The 20,527-nt window shown below is 42.6% G+C and overlaps 1 protein-coding gene across 1 annotated transcript in view; it reads right to left on the minus strand.

The window, feature by feature from the left end:
* Nucleotides 1–6,272, minus strand: part of ext1b (exostosin glycosyltransferase 1b) — a 94,588-nt gene extending 88,316 nt beyond the window's left edge. Inside the window, exon 1 of the mRNA XM_017703102.2 lies at nucleotides 4,061–6,272. Within this exon, the coding sequence (XP_017558591.1) occupies nucleotides 4,061–5,016 (956 nt within the window). The 5' untranslated portion in view covers nucleotides 5,017–6,272. The remainder of the gene's footprint in view (nucleotides 1–4,060) is intronic.
* Between the last annotated feature and the right edge of the window lie 14,255 nt (nucleotides 6,273–20,527).

Raw genomic sequence — 20,527 nt, forward strand, 5'->3', positions numbered from 1 at the left:
ACTTAGGATAAGTTTGCACAACATTCATTTCCTACCAGTGACAACATCAACCCTACGCCTCACCGAGTGAATGTCACTCAGTTCTTCAAGTGACTTGTAACTCAAACCATCACAGAAACTGTAAAGCTGAAACTAAACACAGACAACCTTCAAACTCCAAACACAAACACAATTAAAAAGATTCACTGATTAAGATAAAGCAGTCACACCACATTATGTGCAGAAATATATAATCAAGTATCAGTAATTAAGCAGAACTCTATTCTGGCTAATTACCTCAGCATTAGCATTTTTTCACACAATCACAGGCCACTGCTTTAAGTGAGGGAAGATCATGAAAAATTCATGATTTATTAATGCGACAACAGAAACAAATAACAGAAGCTGTAGGGAAGCCTGCCTCAAAGATGTTGGGCATGCAGAAATTGCACAAATTAAACATTTGTGTTAACCTCAACAGAGCCAGCCCTGCCCTGACAGAACAAGTGTCACCACAGCGCTCCACTTTGTCATTTACAATTACAGGCATGCTATAAAAGTGCCTAGTAAATGGACTAAATAAATAAATAAAGGGTTATAACATGCCAGAAGAAAGACAAGTTCTAAAAATATTAATTGTTTTCTAGAATTCCCATCTCCCAAATAATTTGATCAAAACAGGCCCCGGGAAATTTACAGAAGCAAATCCCACCACCCCACTCACCACAAGATGACTTGAAGGAATCTGAACTCGCACTGTAAAAAGTGGGTGACTTGACATGCTATGATGGAAATTTGCCATAAAATAAACTAGTGCAGGTCAGTTACAGAGCCCTGGCTAAACGGTGTCCTCAAATGGCTGCGAGCAAGGCTGCGGCATTGAGTCAATAAAGGTGCAAATACCCAGTTAAATATTACCAGGTTAGGTATTAAATGGCAAGTCATCACCTGACAGGCCATTTACAGGAACTCTATACTACAAAATATTACCCTTCAACGTCTGCTCATTTTTTTCCAGGAAACAGGATTTGTAGGATTTTTTTTTTAAGAGGGGGAAAAAAGCCTTAAGACACTGATAAACCAGCAGCCTGGATGCCAGATTTAATATCCTTTGCATGGATGGGGGATTTAAAATCATTTCCTCCATCTGTATCTGATCAATGTGACAACTTCCGCAAATCACGCTGGGATGAATAGGACTTCCCTAGTTTTCCCAGCCGGTGACCAGTGAATGCTCTTAAACTATTTTCTTGTTTATTAAGCCACGGCATGCAGCTAGACACTTATTTCAACCTGGTAAAAGGAAGAGTTCAGTCCCCAGCACCAAGCACGACAGACCAGGATGAGCAGGTGCACGGCGGTTTAGAGCTGTGGTAGGCATATTAATGGGCTTTTGTGGTTATGTCTGCTTTGGTTACAAAATAGTGGCAGTATTTAATACCTTGCTTTTAAATCTTGGCAAGCATAAAACATAAGAACATTAAAACTTCTTAAAAAGCCTGGTTTAAATGTCAAAGTCGGTTTAGGAGGCGTCCAATCTTGGCTAATATCATCACACTGGAATCAGCCCTACTGTTCTAAAGCAAGAAGACACCGCTTTACATAAAGGGTAAGCACTTATTTCAGATAAATCATAACCACAGAAATAACAGGAACATTATACGATCAAATTTATCACAAGAAGATAGAGCTGAGCATGTTTGCCAAGTTGAGTCAGATTCTTTTCCATGGTTCAGAGTTAACATTATGCTGGGCAGAAGCCAATAAAGGAAAGTCTGACATAATGCATGTCCCGAAGGAGGAAGTTGGATCTACTAATCCTTCTATTTTGTTACATTGGGGGAAAAAAAAAAAGAAAAAAGTACCAATTCCAGACACCTCTGTGGGACTCCGTATGGCCAGAATCGTGACTAATGGTTAGGGGGCTACAAAATGACAGCTGGATTACTGAAAGTTTATTTGGATGCATACCACGCCTGTTCAAAGGAATCAAACCGAGCACAAAAAAAAAAACAAAAAAAAAAACACACAACACAGTCAAGCCCTACACTTAGGTTTCATCAAACCAGCCAACCTAATTTGCTAACTTCAATCAACTTCTCCAGCTCACTCTTCCCTACAGACCCAGAAAAGCAATAATAAGAACACGCAGGCCCGTGTCAGCTGCAGCGTTTCTGCTGGGCTCAGCTTGCTCATGTTCCAAACAGCTGTCCACAAACACACTCTCTTCCCAATTAACATCAGCGTGCCCTGCTGAGTAGCACCTCTGCAGTGTCATGGGAGGGAAGGGTTCAATGCCAAAAATATCCCTGCACATTAGTGCCATGGCTAAGCAGGAGGGAGCAGGAGTGGGAGGATGAGTGGTGACCTGGTGCAGGTGCACAGCCACAAATATTCCTCAGGAAAGAATAGCTCTACAGTATGCAGCACTGGATGGATATGGACTACGGACTGTTAATACAAATGTATACTTGTGTCATTAAACATGTATGTAGCTACCAGGCTATACTGGAGATAACAGATGGACATAGTCTAACCTGACATACACTTTAATCTCAAGGCTGTAAATTTTTACATCTTACTGCATTATTTTCAGCTTAGCTTCACAAAGGGCATAATTTTCTTGCACATCCACAAAATACTAAAGCAATCTTTACACTCCATCAACAGTGAGACAAGGTCAACAAGGATCTGTCCATTTCATTTCACCGTTCAGTTGATCTGCACACTGCTTAATGTTCAGGTAAATGAAACGTGTCCCAGCATATCCTACTTAAGCTTCAACATCATAAGCCAGGAGAAGTGTGTGAAATATGAGATACAAGAAATTCCTCTGCTGAAAATGGCGAAATGTGGGGGAAAGTGCAGCGGCCCATTCACACAGATGTGAGTGCAAGTAGTGGGGTGAGGCTTAAAAGGGAGAATGCCAGAGCCTCTAGATCACAACTCCAAGCTTTGTGAGATTGGTCAATAGCTCTCGATGGCAATAAAAGTGGTTCACAATCTGAAAAAAATCACACGCACAACCCGTGTGCTCTGATAGTCTCCAGAACGGTCACAGCAAACAGAGGTCTGGGTCAGAGCCAATTCAATTCAGAGTTCAATTCAATTTTATTTGTATGGTGCTCTTCACAACAGACACTGCCCCAACAGAAATCCAGGGCCAGACCCTTAATAAGCAATCAAACGGCAAAGGTGGAAGAGAAACCTCACCAAGAGCATAAGGAAAGAACACAGAGGAACCAAGAGTCAAAAAGAAAAAGTCAAAGTCATTCTCCTCCAAGTGAAGCTGCATGGCGCAATAATAATAATTTACAATAAGGATTTGACAGAGCCATTCAGCCAATCACTCACAGGAACAAACCAGGAAAAAAAAGCCAGGGGACTAACATTAAAGCTCCAAATACAAGCTAGCAGCCTACTGACTACACATGTACAGTTTCTTAAAGGTACATAATAGAAGATGGTATTTACTGATGACACACACGCCTGTTAAACTATTCACCTATTCTTATTATACATAGTTCTGCATAACAGGCCCTGAACAACTTCGTTCATGAACGTACGGATTACTGTTCTGCTTTAGGCCCACCTGCCCTGCAGGTCACATCATGAACCATCTAATGGAGATCCAAGGTGAAGCAGGTTTGTTAAAACAGGGCATCAAAACTACAGTTGGGGCATTATATTAACCGGGGGCTCCAGGTTTAGCTCAATATACCAAGCCAAAAACTGAAGACTGCCCAATAAGGGCATGACCACTTCTCACACTTTTGAACATCCCTTAAGTTGTCTGGCAAACTGCTTTGCGAACTGACCCACCAGGACCAGGAGCTGATGTATAGAGTGTTGAGAAAGGAGGAGCAAGTGCAGCTCAGGTGTTTCCACAACTGGGCCAACTGCTGGACACAGGGCAGCTCGAGTTCTGGAGGGCCTCACCCCGGCACAGTTTGGTGACTTCTCCGCTCGAGACACCTGTGGCCAGGTTTAAAAACTGTCTGAGGAAGGGAATCCAAAGTGTGCCGGACCCCCGCCCTCGAGGACCTGAAGTGGACAAGCCTGACTTAAAGGTGAGACTCACTTGTCATATTCGGCGTTGTCCTTGTCGCAGCGCGCGTCCTTGTGCTTCTGCCAGTCCTTGCCGTGTTTACACGTCGTGAGCAGCACCACGTCCTCGGCGTTGTGCACGTGGTAGAGGGCGTTGCGCGTGTCCGAGCCGATGCCGGTCAGGTAGCGCTTCCCCTTGAACACCAGCATGTACTTGCGGAAGGGGGGAATGCTGTTGGCCCTGAGGTGGCCCCGCTCGCCGCCGCTGCGCGGGTGCTCCTTGGGGAAGAGCGGGATGGACACGTCGAAGCCGGGCCGGAAGTTTTCCGTGCTCACGCTCGCCTTGGCCAACATGGCTTGGCCGATGTCGAAGCCCAGATCCTCCGTGTAGTCCGGCCACGTGCCCGAGTACAGGTTGAACACCAGGTGGTTCCGACCGTCGTTCCACAGCGGCAGGCTCTGCACCTTGCTCTTCAGGTTGTGCACGTAGTGCGGCGACAGCTGGTCGCGGTCCAGAGTGTCCAGGCTGAGCACGAAGAGACAAGCCTGGCTCGGGTCCGAGGTGTAGAAGCGCGAGCCCTCGATGGCCGCCAGGATGCTCTGGTAGCTCTCCGAGATCTTCTCGCCTTTCTGCTGCGGGTACACGTACACCTTGAAGCCGTTCCGCCGGCACAGTGAGAAGTCGAAGCACGAGTCCATGCGGCAGCGCTTGCCCCGGTACACGCTCGCGTGCACCTCGCGCTTCTGCCGCGGCGACACGTGCGCGTTGTACTCCTCCGTGTCCGTCTCGTCCCCCGGGCTGAACGGCTGGAAGGGCTCAGACGCGTGCGGCCACGGCTGCCCGGAGCGCCGCCCGCCGCCGCCTCCTCCTCGCGCGCGCTCATGCCGGCTGGTGGCCGGAGCTGGGCCCGGCACGCCGCCGAAGTAGAGCAGCAGCACGAGGGAGGCGCCCGTCAGCAGAGAGATCAGGTAGCGCTTTTTGGCCTGCATGGGTCGACGGATCGGCGGTGCTCGCAAACCAAGGTCGAGTGGCTCCAAGTCGGGCTCTCTCACCGCCTCCGGCTCCGCGGCTCCGGCGCCATCTTCCAGCCTGCACGGGGTTGCTCGCGTCTTCCCTCAGCTTCGGATTCCGTTCCCGCACCAAGAGGCCGATCCAGCGCATGTGGGCGACTTGGAAGGCTATTCCCGCACTCTCCCGCGTACTAGTTTTAACATCGCAAGACTCTCCCGTACTGCCTGGCAGGACACGGCGATCTCATGGGGCTCACACACGCTCAACTCCGCCTGCTCAGTTGAAGTACACCAGCCCTGCAGCTAACGCGCTCGGGTTACCCGTCCGGTCATCCAAACAACTTCCATCCAGTCGCCGTGGGAGGGAGGAGGAGGAGGAGGAGGAGGAGGAGGGGGTCCTCGTAGTTTCCCCCCTTTGGAGCGCCCTACAGAGCGTGGATGTGAAGTCCTCAAACACGCCGACCGACTGAGGTTTCGCCTTCGACGCGGTAAACACGTCCCGTTTCACTCCATCTACCACCCTAAAAACCAAAGAGAGCGCGTGGAAACGAAGGGGCGGCTCACCGTAAGCGCTGTAACCTCACAAATCCCTGCATTTCTTTCTTCCTCTCCTCTCGGCGGACCGTCACACGCGAATAAAGAAGTAGGTCCGTTCAGTAGCTCCTTTCATGGGGCCAGCGGGGCCAGAGGGAGCAGAGCAGAGCAGAGCGAGCCTCCCGGTCAGAAGAGGAGGAGCAGCGCGCTCTTCTGAGGCTCCGCGTCCGCTAGAAAATGAACGAGCTGTCCGCCCGACCGCTCCGCCGCTCCGCTCGCTCCTCTCTCACATTCCCGTCCCGACACGACGGCAGCTCCACGCGCCGCCCACCACGCTGCGTCCCGCGCTCTCACTGGACAGAGCCTGGGAGCGGAAGGGGCGGCGTCTCCCGTTCACCCGTTCATGGCCAGAGCGCTGCCGGCCATGATGCACAAAAGCACCGAGCAGGGCTGAGCTGAGGGAAGAGCGGGTGAAGTGACCTGCGCTTGCTTTAGAGCACACGAGAAGTAAGCTGCTGTCTGAAGTGAATATAGCTGGAATATAGCTCCTCTGTTTAAACCAGGGCACTTTAATCGAAGTGACCCACTTACATGAAAGTGAGCGGCTTTAATAGAGCAGCGCCAATCCGCACGATTTCTTTCCCACGGCCTGAGAAAGCGCGCAGTGATTTACACAGTAACACACTTGGCTGCATGTGGTCACCTGAAAGAGACGCCTCTACTAACGAGTAACAGGCGTCAGCTTTATGGACGTGCTTCATTCATTGCTGAGGGGAAATGGAGCACAGCGCATGATGCATTAAAAAAGCTTTCATTGTTAAAATCGTTTATCAGTAACAGCAACTTCACAAAAATGCAGTCCCTGTTATTCACATCTCATCAGAAGGAGCAGCATGCATTCCTTCTACTCAAGGGTGTAGGATCGGTTCCAGTGTCCAGAAATGTTTATACAAATGAGAATAATAAGAATAAGAGAATAATCAGTGCTGTACGGTATCTGATTGACCAATACATTACCATACTGGTGTGTAATACTATATGCCAGTAGTCACCAACCCTGCTCCTGGAGATCTGCCTTCCTGGACACTTTAGCTCCAACTCTAATCAGCCCCAACTGATCTAATAATTGTCTTCTTAAGTCCCTGATTAGCTGGAGTTGAAACAGGCAGGTCTCCAGGAGGAGAGTTGGTGACCACTGCTGTATTCTGTAGGCTACATCCATCCATCCACCCATTTTCTAAGCCGCTTCTCCCTCTGGGTCGCGGGGGTGTGCTGGAGCCTATCCCAGCGGTCATTGGGCAGAAGGCAGGATATACCCTGGACAGGTCGCCAGTTCTGTAGCTACACTAAAGAACAATTTAGCAATTTCTGTAGTATGACTGTGTGTATATATATATATATATATATATATATATATATATATATATACATGCAGTTGTTCTATCTACACAGCTTCAATCTGTATAGTAATAGTGGTGATGTGTGAATCAGCTGTCTCATTTCACACAGAGGAACCGACAGCTAAATCAAGAGGTTTACTGGATAAAAGCAGAGCTCCTGAAAAGTCACTTAGATGTTTTCATCAGGCAGTTCGATTAGAAGGGGGTAATTACTTGAGCAGACCTGGGTGAGAAGGCTGGGAGAGTGGCCAGGATCCTGGGGTTAAACAGCACAGCAGCGGGGAAAAGAAAGCCTCGCAAATGGAACATGACCCCTTCATTTTTCTCTCACCTCTTTGCAGCTAATCCACAAAGAGTTTAAGACTGAAAGACAGTTAAAGGACTGTTTTGAGGTGACATCAGTTAAGGGAATACAATAGTCAAATACTAACCAAATAAATGGATTGCTTCTTATGTAGGCCCGCTCTAACTTACTTTAAAAGTAAGAGCTGAAGTGGAACAAGGTATCCAGTGATGCTGTATTGAATTGCTTGTAAACTGTCAAAATAAATCCAAATTATGTTCAAACCAGCAGTTTTTATTCACTCAGTTAGTATTCTTGAAAGGATGAGACATGATGAGTCACATATGTTACATTTGACCGGTTGCAAAAAACAATTGACACACCTCTCAGCCAATCACAACCATCTTTAAGCACACCTTCATCCAACAAGTGAAGGAAAAACTCGGACAAAACTCATTTTAACTACCTAACCTGCAGTGTGAACAGTAATGGAAGTGAATCAGACTGCGAGATGTGAAACTGTTTTACTGAGGAAAATGTCATTCAAGCACATGCCATCCTGATCATCTGAAAGGTAGTGCTGTTTTTTCTTTTCTGAAGCTGGAAAGGTTTCCGATTAAACCATGTGGAAGATGACGCTCACAGCTGAGTGTCAGAAATAATAATTAAAGACTTATGGTGGCTCTAATGTAAGCTAAACTTTATCAGGGTTACTGTAGTTGCTAATACACATTGTAATGAGAGGCCTAATGATAAATAACTTTACAGAACAATTTTAAGATTAAACACCCAGTTAACAGAGTTAGCTGTTCTTAAATTAGCAGCTGATACTTAGCTTGATAAATTATAAGTGGTTATACCTTTAATTATATTAATTATTGAGATTTAACAGGAATGTACAGTGCTCTTATATTCAGTTACAAACATTCTGTGTAAATATAGAGTCGTGTGTTCGAACGCATGCCATCACATCTGTTGTTTCATCAAAGTTTGCTGGAAGATCTTGGACAAAAGTAGAAGAGTCCTTCTTAGCAATGAGGTTGTTCTGATTCACGTCAGCGTTTTAGCATTAACTCATATGAAGGGGCAGTTTTCTCTGCTTAGACCTTTTGCTTATTAGACATGAAAATCCTGCTGATTTAACTTCCAGCCACTAAAAGGTTTTTCATTAGAATGAATGAAGACAGACCTGTCCAGGGTGTGTCCTGCCTTCCGCCCAATGACTGCTGGGATAGGCTCCAGCACCCCCCCGCGACCCTGACGGAGAAGCGGTTTAGAAGATGGATGGATGGATGGATGGATGGATGGATGAAGACATTGTTTCCAGAATTCAGTTTTTAATTTAAAGTGCTCTACATTCATATCTTGACACCCCCAGTCCAATTATACGTTTTATTGATTTTCTAAGTGAAAATAAGTTGATGACTTGTTTGAAGACCTCTGCTCAACAGGGAACAAACTTAAATAGAGCATTGTAATGCAGATTTTAGGGCACCGTTCCTGACCATCACATAGTGGGGGGAAAATAAAATGTCAAACATTTTTTTTGCCCGGTGTGTTAAATTCAGTAAGTAAACAGGAAATGGGCATTAAATCATGCAGAACCATGTGCTCTATAGAGGATTCACTTCCTTTCAATCAACAAAACACTTCATTTGACTGGGGGGCCCAAACTTTTGCAGTATGTCTCCAGCGAACATCCTGTTAAGCCAGTTTACCTTTCAATAATTAAATGATTTCAGAGGTAACGTTCCTTTGTGCTGCTGTTGTTTTCTGTTGGTACAAGTGCTACAGACGCTACAAGGTACCTCTTACATATAAGTAGGTCTTGCCTTGTGTAAATAATATCCTGCATGGTTTGGCTCCTCATCCTCCAACTGCTTTGATTAGACAGATAACAACTGAAAATAGGTCGACTAGATCTGTGACAAGACGAGATGCTGTGATGCCTATGAGAAAGACATCCTTTGGACAGCCAGCTTTCAGTAAGAGTAGCTCACACTTGCAACGATCTGCCTGTTTATATAAGAGAATGTGCTACATTTGGCTCTTTTTCAGCAAATTTAAAATCACAGCCAATGGACAGTCGGTGTCATCATAGTATGTAAATCATGTTAACAGCCGTCATTGTGCTTTATTTGTTGTCTTGTATTTCTGTCTGTATTATTCATGTTTTTATCATTTTCCAAGTGCTTTGGTCTATTTCCACCAGCCCAGCAGCTGAAAATGAGCCAAATTGGCTGAACTGGCACAGTTATAGAAATGTTTATTAATATGCTTGTAACTCTAAATCAAATAAACGAAACTAGAGTAAAGTCTCCTTCCAAATATCGGGCCTCAGCCACCATATCTTCCTAAGTTGTTTGTTAAATGTGTTGTTGAGAATGGTCAAAAGAAAAGGTCTACATCAGATTCATGACGTGTTCTGAAACCGCAGAATTGTTCACACCTTTGTGCTCTTTAGTGTGTGTAGATTCTGCTCTTACCTAAGAAAACTTTCCTTTCTGCTGCTGTGGTTTTCTAGGCAGCCTAAACTGAAAGCTTGTTAGACACAGCAACAGTAACTAAAGGACATGGGTCTTGTCAGAACACTCAAAATAACTTTCAAAATATACTACAATTAATAACTATAGACTTAAAACTTGACTGAATCGGCTTGGCTTGGGTATATAGTTCTAGGGGGAAAAAATCTAATATCTATTTGAGAAACTCATCCAAAATGTCCAAGAAGTACATGTAAGTGAGTAAGTGTAATGGATTACTACTCCCCTCTGCTTCAGAGATTGAGTAAATGGAGTTCTCTACTCCACAGCAGCCCTGTTCCCTGACCTGCACCCCTGGGTTCTCCAGACCGCTGCCTTGCTAGCTGCTGCTCATTTACTCCCCTTCACTTCACTGCTTGCCTGCTGAATAGAGCTGAGCATTAAATCCTATTCTAATGACTTATTAAGTATCCTTATCAATCATAGCTAATCGCAGCCATCACTTCTGCCGGAGGATCTTTTTATTATCATTTCTTTCTTTTTTTTTTTCTTCAATGGGTGCGGTAACTGAATAGACTGTAGCAGCTGGTTAGTGGAGAAGTGGTTTACCTGCAGGATTTGTTTTTGTTCCCTGGCTGCAGATAAGCGTCCCTACGCTAAAGCACTTCCCCTTCCCCACAGCATGGCAGTCTGCGATAAAAAGCCCCAAATTTGGGCCGCTGTAAACAAATCCTCATGTCTGGAGGAGGTGCGCCGCGGGTGCAGAGAGTTCTAAGCACAGGGAAAGACAAAACAGCCTTTGAGAGTTCTCCAGCAGCCCGTGATGCATGGGTTGATAAGGCCATGCCGGATGATGTAACTCACTGCATTCCCAAAGTATCCTGAGCAGGCGGTGTGTGCAGTGGCATGGAGCGGCTACAGAAGCGAACATTTCGAGACAATTCCACAGCCAAAATATGCCCTTATGGCAAAGCCTCCACAAACGAGAACAGTATTTGTGGAATGAACAAAAGAGGCCATGGCTGTTAAGTGTAGATGTCAAAATTATATCTGAGTCAGATTAATAGTTTGAATGATGTTGGTTTTTCAAAGAGGCCATTGGACATTTTCAGGCCTGCGATGAAATGTAACATTCCAGAGGATTTCAAAGTCCAGTTCAATGTCCACTCACTGCCCACTCTATTAGACACTCCTACCTCGTCAGTCCACCTTGTAGATGTAAAGTCAGAGACGACAGCTCATCTGATGCTGGACAGTTTGTGTTGATCAACCTCTGATCTTTCATCAGTGGTCATAGGACGCTGTTGGCTGGATATTTTTGGTTGGTGGACAATTCTCAGTCCAGCAGCTACACTGAGGTGTTTAAAAACTTCAGCAGCACTGCTGTGTTTGATCCACTCGTACCAGCACAACACTCACAAATACACCACGTCAGAGTTACTCCAGTGTTAAGAATGATCCACCACCCAAATAGTACCTGCTCTGGGAGGGTCCATGTGGGTCCTGACCACTGAAGAACAGGGTAAAAGGGGGCTAACAAAGTATTAGAGAAACAGGTGGACTACAGTCTGTAACTGTAGAACTACAAAGTGCAGCTATACAGTAAGTGGAGCTGATAAAATGGACAATGAGCGTAGAAACATGGAGGTGGTCATAATGTTAGGCAAATAAGGAAAATAAGTGAAAATAGGTCGACTAGATCTGTGACAAGAGGAGATATGATGACTATGAGAAAGACGTCCTTTGGACAGCCAGCTCTTTTTCAGAAAATTTAAAATCATAGCTAAAAGACAATCAATGTCATCACACATCATAGATCTGTAATTTTGTTCAAGAGAAACAGAAGGATATGCTGTTCACACATCACACACACACACACACACACACACACACACACACACACACACACACACACACACACACATGTTCTGAGCAGTTTATTCTTCAGAGTTGCAGGCGGAGCTGTAGCCTATCCCAGCATTTGTCATCATAGTATGTACATCATTTTAACAGCTGTCATTGTGCTTTATTTGTTGTCTTGTATTGCTGTCTGTATTATTCATATTTTCTGCAATTTTATAAGCGCTTTGGTCAATTTGTTTGGTCAAAAGGATTGCAGTTGAAACCGGCACAGTTACAGAAATGCTTATTAATGCTCGTTGTCCTTGTAAATCAAAAAATAAATAAAAAGAAAGGTCCTAAGTAAAAGTCATTCAGAAAACGTTCAGAATCTTCTTAAGAATGGTTAGTGAATGAGGCCCAGTGCTACTATAGGCCTCAACTAGGCCTATCACAATCATGAAAAAGTAGCTGATGATGAATAGGCTTGTAAGTAATCATGATTGATTAACAATTGAATTGCCTTTTTTTATTCATTGTATGCAACTATTAAAGGTACAAGCATGAAGCAGCCAAATTGACTGGTCAGCTATCTGGCATCCTGGCTGTTGATACTCAGTAGCTGCCAATTGACTGTAGACAACTCAAACTTAACTAAACAAACATCCCCCACCACTGCACTGAAGGAGTTATAGCACCAGTCACAGGGTTTGGACCTTTTGTTGTTTACATAAGACCCATGATGTGTCTCGTTACATTAATTTTTAAAATAAATATAAACCACAATATATAATGTAAAACACAATACTTAGTCACTTTTCATGATAAACAATACATGTTACAATATTTTGACAGATAAAAAGCACTAATAGTGCAATGTTTAAAAACTCAAAAACTTTACACACTCTGCTGAATAAAATCTAATTGAAGAGGCCTTTTCTAATGAAACACGCAGGTGGCCTGTGCTCTTTAAGTGCTGACAATCTCCATGCTATGCTCTGAAAAGCATACTGTTCATCACAATGACAATATTTATCAGTAACGATAAAATATCATCTTACTGCCCACTTCTCAATGGCATTTTTGGCCTTCTTGGTTCTGTTTCATGTTTCAATCTTTTTATTCAAGTATGCAACTTTTGATCTTCCACAAACATAAACGTTTTATCCCTAGAACACAGTGGCCATTTCCGGTTTCCAATGAGCGAGTCCAAATCCAGCTCTCGTCACTGTGTGAGCTCAGATGCTACAGAGCCAGAGGCATTTAGGAAATCGGGAATCGAAGTGCATCTCCATGACTAAAGCAGGCATGGCCATTGAGTAGGAGTATAGTCTGAAGTTCTGCTTCTCTTGTTTAACTCTCCCTGATGGCCTCCAGCAAATGAAGCTTTTTTTTTTTAAAGAGAAAGATAGAAAGAAAGAAAGAAAGAGAGAGAGAGAGAGAGAGAGAGGGATTTGAAAAAAGGGGAAAAAAATCACACAGCCTTTCAAAGCACATGAGTGAGGGTGTAGGATGGTAGATGCCTCCTCATTTCTTTATTTATTTAAAGTGACCTTTCCTTACTGGAATGGAGCACGCTCTCGGCAATGTGAAGGTTTAAACGCTGGAAGATGTAGGAGGGGAAGGCAGAGAGAGCGAGAGAGATTGTTTCACAAAAGAAAAAAGCAGAAGATTCTGGAGTCTTCAGGGAGACAGAGGCAGCAAATGAAGCAGAGCAGGTTAGATGTGCTGATAGGTTTTTGTCCTCATTAAAAAAAGCAGAGCTCTTGACTTCTGAACCCCTTCATTTGTATTCTGCAGCAATTTATTTGGTACCGGTTTGGACTGGGGAGTTTGAGTAGATTGTAGAGGTGAAATGAGACTTTCTTAGTTAAGAGGTAGCAAGAGATCCTTTACATTTGACTCTATTTTTGACTGAGAAGGATGTTTAAAAATGGAGTAAGAAAATTCTCTGCTCCTGTGTTGAGAATAAAATACTGCCGGCTGTAAAATGAGTAGCGAGTGAGCACAGTTGTTTCAATGCATCCTGTAAGATGAATGATAATTAGATATACTGGTGCAATTATTGCAGTTATAATTAACAACAACATCAGGACTCTGTGTACTATGGTTTTGGTCTGTAATTTAGTTCAAAAGAAACAGAAGGATATGCTGTTCACACATCACACACACACACACACACACTCTCACACACACACACACACACACACACACACACACACACACACACACCCTCTTTGATGACACGCAAGGAGAATGTTAATGTATCTCCACCAAGTGAGATCTGAGCAGCTTTCCTCACCACTCTAAACTTCCCCATGTTTCCTCACAAACATCCCAGCTGCAGAACAGAAACAGGCATGTGGATGGATTGCCCCCGTCAGCTTGGGGTCCTAACGTCTCACACACACACACACATCCTTTGGCTGTTGCAAGATCTCTTGCCTTGTCTTCATTACTTAGCCCTGCTGGAAAGAATGCATGTGCACTGTGTGGTCAATTTAAATTCTTTAAAGTTCAGACTGTGACACGGTTAAGTAAATAAGAAAATCCAGCCTGGAATGTCTTCAGTTGTTCCACGTCAGCAGTGGAAGTAAGGGTAAAAGCACCACATAGCAAACCCCAACTGCAAGAATTTTTCATATTTCATCTTCCGTGGTGCATAATAACATCAAAAGATTCAGGGAATTAGAAGCAAAAGAGCAGAAGGCCAAAAATCTTTCAGATGGAACTGCATTGAAAAACCTCTGTCATGCATATCACTACATGGGATCATTTGACAAACCATGGTCAACAATGTCCACAAACAACATGTTAAAGTTCAACCAGGGTCTGTCATGGTATTTTGGGTGTATAAGTGTCCATGACATGGGTACAATGGTGAATGCTCCATCACCTCTGAAAGACATACATATTTTGGAGCATAGTATGCTGCCTTCTAGATGATGTCTTTTTTGGGGCTGCTTATGTTTATTTGAACATTACTTTGGCAAGCCACATTCTGCATGTATTACAGCATAGCTGCATAATCAGAGAGTGGAGGTGCTAGACTGGCCTGCCTGCAGAAAAAATGTAACAAATGCCCATACACTTGTGCAGCTCAAGACTAGGCAGGACAAATGGCAAAGCTAATTCACAAAACTCTATCAATTAGTGTCTTGTTTGTTATATTAGCCTAATCTGTAGTGTAGAGGTGTTTAGATAGATGGGTCTATTGTGCCTACTATTGTGCCCACCCCAACATGTGTGCATCCATCTATATGTGAACATACACCATATCCCATATACTAGATAACTAAGGTCCTACATCTGGGCTTAAGCTTCACATAGTACACAACAAACCAATGTTATGCTACGGAAATTAAATAGTCATATAGGAGTCCATTGACTGGTAAGTTGGAGTGGATCATGGCTGTCACTATCATTGTTTCGTAAAGGAAGGAAAAGGAATTGTGATTTCATATTCACATTGATTTGACTTGTAAATTATTTTTATGTAGTTTTCTGCAGAATTTCTATAATGTCTTATCACCTCTATGCTAGAAAAGCTGTGTGTTGTGCTTCTTAGGGATGCATACTAAGAAAACAGAGAACACCAATAAAATGAGCTTTCAAAGGTCAAAATGACAGCTAAGGACACCTAGGACAGCATAATATGGCAGGCAGAGTTAATTATGAATGACTCACTGTGTTGTCCTCTTGTCTCTTGTAGTTAAGTACTGAAAGGGTAAGACTGGAAGAGCTTCTGCTCATTGCATCACTGCACTCTTTCTCACTTCAGTGGTAAATATGACTAGATCATGATGATCTTTTGTTAATACTGGTCATCTAATTATCATTTTGCTATATGTTGTGGTTCCATTAAGCCACATTTTAAACCATCAATCATCATCATTCTGTAAAAAAATCCCATAATGCTATGCAAGAAAGAGAGAATAGGACAGGTAACATGGGGCAAGTTGTAACATTCCCAGTTTCACAACCAGAAATAAGTTACAGGGGTGATCACTGCTGTGCACACCCACCCCTTCATGAGCTGACAGAACTTTGATGACTCTATGTGAACACTTTTAAATCTGGATTATAGTGTTAGCACTCATACTAATGGAGGTTAAGTGTTCTCATACAGGCTAAATCAGCAGATTTTCTACTTTAATAATTGATGTTAAACATACATTCTATGTAATGACTGACCAGGACAGAATGGGTCATAATAATGCACAATGTAATGTAGGGAGACTGACCAAAGAACAGCAGGCCCATTCACTTTTCTTACGTGAACCCAATGTATACAAATGTAATTCAATATATTCCTTTTCACCCACCTACTGTAACAGATCTCTCAGTATTTGATGCAAACTTGTCTATACGCTGTAGATTCCTGGACTATTGCTATTTTTAACAGATAAATAGTTTGACAAAGATAGCACAAATAACCACCAAGCAAGGCTGAGACAAACAGGTTTACAACTCCCCCAGTCTCCCACATAAACTTTCTTGAAAATGTAATTTACGATGGCCGATGGAAGTGATGAGGCCCCCTACTGATATTTGTCTTAAATATTTAACTTGAAAATTCATTCAACCAGTTATGTCTTCTTACTTGTTTTGTCATAATAGTGTATCAATGTCAGTAAAAGCCCACAGACTATAATTTCACTTGTACTTTTATTCTGAAATGATGTCAGCTGGGATAGGCTCCAGCTCTCCCTGCGACCCAGGAGAAGCGACTTAGAAGATGTGTGTGTGGGTACACACAACATATATATATATATATCACTGTTATAACTGAAGAAAACCTCATATCTCCAAAATGGTAACTTTATAGGAGAAGAAAAACAACCTTTACAAGTCAATAGAACCAGAATTTTTTCCAAGTCTTTTTGAATTATTTCTGTCCATTCATAATGAAATTTACACACAAAGGCCAAATTATGTCAAAACCTGAAAAACAAAAAGTGGAGATACGAGGTTTTGTTCTGACAACAGCGATATATGTGTGTGTGTGTGTGTGTGTGTGTGTTATCACATCAACAAGGCATTTTCGTCTACACAACTGACCGCTCACTGGATATTTCCTCTTTTTCGGACCGTTCTCTGTAAACCCTAGAGATGGTTGTGCGTGAAAGTCCCAATAGATCAGCAGTTTCTGAAATACTCAGACCAGCCTGTCTGCCACCAACAACCACACCACGTTCAAAGTCACTTAAATCCCCTTTCTTCCCCATTCTGATGCTCGGCCTGCACTTCAGCAAGTTGTCTTGACCACCTCTACATGCCTAAATGCTTTGAGTTGTGATTGGCTGATTAGCTATTTGTGCTAACAAACAATTGAACCCCTTTTTGAATTACAGAAAATACCTAAATTCCTACTTGACACTGCAGGTCTGGATAGGCCCACTAACCCATTCTATCACATTCTCAATAGAGTCTGAATGAAAGCCTAATGTCTGTGCACACTCAGGGGCACAGCATGGGAGATGAGAAATGGAATTACAGAGACTACTCTTGAGTTTCCTTTTCTTAATGTAAATTCAATAACAGTATGAGATCTGATTCACTGTGTACATTTTGTTAAACTTTTTATTACACTTTTCAAGCATGGCTGGCTGCAATTTAACCCCACATGGCTCACACATTACCATTTTTTAAGTGCTAGGCCTACATCCCATTTGAAACTGTGCTGTAAACATCATTTGCAGAGTTTATATTCAGCCTTCTTAGTGTCATCTGTGGAATATTGAAGTGCACCCACATGGAGGAATTTCATGACATTTTCTTTATTATTGTATCTGCTGTATGACTCACGCCCCCATTTACAGAAATGTCTACACCTTTGTTTAAAATAAACAAATAAGTGAACAGATACATAAGAAAAAAAAGCACTTAGTACACTGACAGATGTTTAGTCCACTAGACTAGAATTGGTTGACTAATCAGCTTAGAGGGAAGCACCCAAATTTAAATGCACTAAATGTTGGCAATTTTATTAATAATGATTCCCACTTTAAATATTTGTTTTTCGTCCTTTTTATTAGCGTGTTTCTGTTGATCATCTGTAGATGATCAATCATTATAATCATAATAAAACGCTGAGGGCACACAAGTGGGACCAATTTAAGCTCAGTCCAGTCTGCTCATCTTTCCTGTTCTTTATTGCATTGAGACAAAACATATGAAACTTGTTATATTACATTACAAAAGAGATTCATGTTTAACTTCATTATATCACTAAAATGAAAGAATCCATGTCAAAAATAGTTCTACTTACGTTTGGAGGTGGGCTTATTATGGGTTTTTTCAGGACATCAAGAGTGTTTAAAGATGAGCATGCTAGATGGTTCCTCAAGCTATTGTTTTAGATGCTCAGCTAGACTGTTAGCTTAGTTAGCTTACACTATGATGTTGCAATCCTGTTGTTGAACGGCATTATCCAAGCATCTTTATAGGTGGCCTTTTTCATTTAATTTTTTATTCATTCATCTTCTTAAACCACTTGATCCAAGTAGGGTCGTGGTAGCAATCAGTACAAGTTATTGATTTTTCAGGATATAATTCTAAGAAGATTAGATAGTAGAGAATGCACTTGAATAATAATATAGACAATAAGTGAAAAAAAACAAGTGTCCAAAGCTGGAGTTATAAAGAAACTGGGACTTCAACAACCATTCAAGACATGGTAGACCATCAAAACTGTCACCATCAGATGAATAGTACTTTCATCTTTGAGAGAGAGAGGAGAAAATCAAGCTCCATTATTGCTTCAGATCTGAAAAATCCTCTGGTGTTTCTGTCCATCCTTCAACTGTGAGAAGACAACTCAACCCTCTGAGTCTGAAAGGTTGTGTAGCTGTCAAGAAGCCGTTTCTAAGAAAAGAAAATGCAACAAGAAAAAAATGAAAATCAAATACTAAGAAGTTGCTGATGTTCACAGAACAACGGACTGACAAGACCCCAGAGCCTTTTCAATACATTTGGGATTACTTGTATTATAAGAAGCAAAAAATGCAACCAACTTCTAAAAATTTACTTTGAAGGTGTGCATTTCACTAAACAGTGAAATACCGCAAAATTTACTTCTGCGAAAAACATATTTTCTTTTGTTTGTACTTAATGGCCATTTTGACTGAAACCTAAACAAAGGAAAGGTGATCTGACTTTTTCTCAGTATTGTGCCTCCTCATGAAACAGTTGCCAAAGGCCCGGATTGCCAAAAACAGAACAAACAAGCTGCTGACATTTTCAGAACAGTGGACTGGACACCCCAGAGTCCAAACCTCAACATCACTCAATATGTTTGTTGTTACTTGAACAGTGAAAAGCAAAAAATGCAAACAACGTCTAAGACTGAACTTTGGAAGTGTGGAAAAATATCCCTGCAGACTTCTTTGAAAAACTAAAAGCAGGTCTGGAACCTGAAATAAAGGAAAAGAGTGGACACATAAAAACTGAAGAAATATGTTTTATTTCATTTTATATTTAACTATTGCGGCTTCTGTGTCATTTTCTGTTAAATATATGTTTTCTGTGTTTTTCCTGAAAACTTAACATATTTAATGGTCGTTTTGACTGTAAATGAAATAAGTGAAGGGTGGTCCCCGACTCATGCACAGTATTATAATTACTATCTATCTAGAGCACATGTGTCAGGCTCCAGTCCCTGTGGGTCAAAACACTGCAGACTTTAGCACACTATCTCATTAAACACACCTGTTTCAGCTCATCATCTAATTAGCAAGGCCTTGATTAACTAAATTCAGAGTGTTAGATGAGGGTAGCTACTAATTTCATGAGCACCTTGGCCTGGGAGATCCCTAGTTTGACATGTCTGATCTTAGTAGATCTTTGAGTCTTAGTAAGCTGCTCAGTGAAGCTCCTACCAGCCCAGCTGTTTATTGTGGGTTGCAAAGCAGCTCTATAAGAACTGAGACAGCTGACATCAGAAATCTGATCTGCTGGCTTCATAAATCACGGCTTGATATCTATAGTAACATTCTCGAGGAGGTATTAAGGTAATATCTGTAAGACAGTGCCTTTAACTGGCAGTTTGAGCCTCTGTCTTCAAAGTGTCCCACTAGTGATTAAGATCCAATTAACGGCAAATTAAATTTGTTCATTTTCCAGTGCGCATAATGAACGCTGGCCACTTTGGGCGATACATTGTTTGAGAGTATCACTGGCATCGCTGGATGTGTTGTCATGGTGCCAGGGCTTTATCTGGTGAATCAGTGACACTAGTGCTGAATCAGCCTCTTCTGAAGGGCCTCCGTGCTGCAATTAGTCAAGTGCAGCAGCCTCAGACAAGAACACACGCTTCACAACGTGTGGCTACTAACAACACATCCTTCCTAGAGAAAACGGGCTGCTGATAGAACATCAAGTTCGCGTTTCAGCTCCTGCAAAGCTTTTAACATTGCTGACAATTGTTGTCACAGCTTGTTTACAGTGAAATCTCACAGTAAAAGACCATTTCGTTCTGTGTGTGTGTGTGTGTGTGAATAATTTAATTCTCGGAACAAAGCTGAAATGCCACCGCTGCGACTGGATGGAGGAGCCTGTGTGTTGTGAGCGTGTTAATTGTCAGAATACAGCAGTCACACCTGAGTGTTTGTGGGTGGTGTGGGGTTAAAAGTAGCTCCTTTTGAAGAACGCCTTGTGCGGTCTCTGTGTGAAAGCAATTGTCTATTGTCCCTTTAATATTTCAGCTGTGAGCTGAGAGGCTGGGACACAATGCCTAAGGCAGATCATGCAGATTACAGAAACATTTACTATTCTGTGTGGTACACCGTACAGCCTTTCATCAGGCATGCATTATTGAGGCAAATTATAGATTTTTCAACAAATTCAAACTCAGGAGCTTTCAACTAAATCAACCATCCTTCGTGCCATTTTATCGCCGTTCTTTCCAGCAAGCTCCAATCTAAAACACCGACTCAGTCTGCAGTGGTGGA

The sequence above is a fragment of the Pygocentrus nattereri genome, chromosome 27 (genome assembly GCF_015220715.1).
Source record: "Pygocentrus nattereri isolate fPygNat1 chromosome 27, fPygNat1.pri, whole genome shotgun sequence".
Taxonomy (NCBI): Eukaryota; Metazoa; Chordata; class Actinopteri; order Characiformes; family Serrasalmidae; genus Pygocentrus; species Pygocentrus nattereri.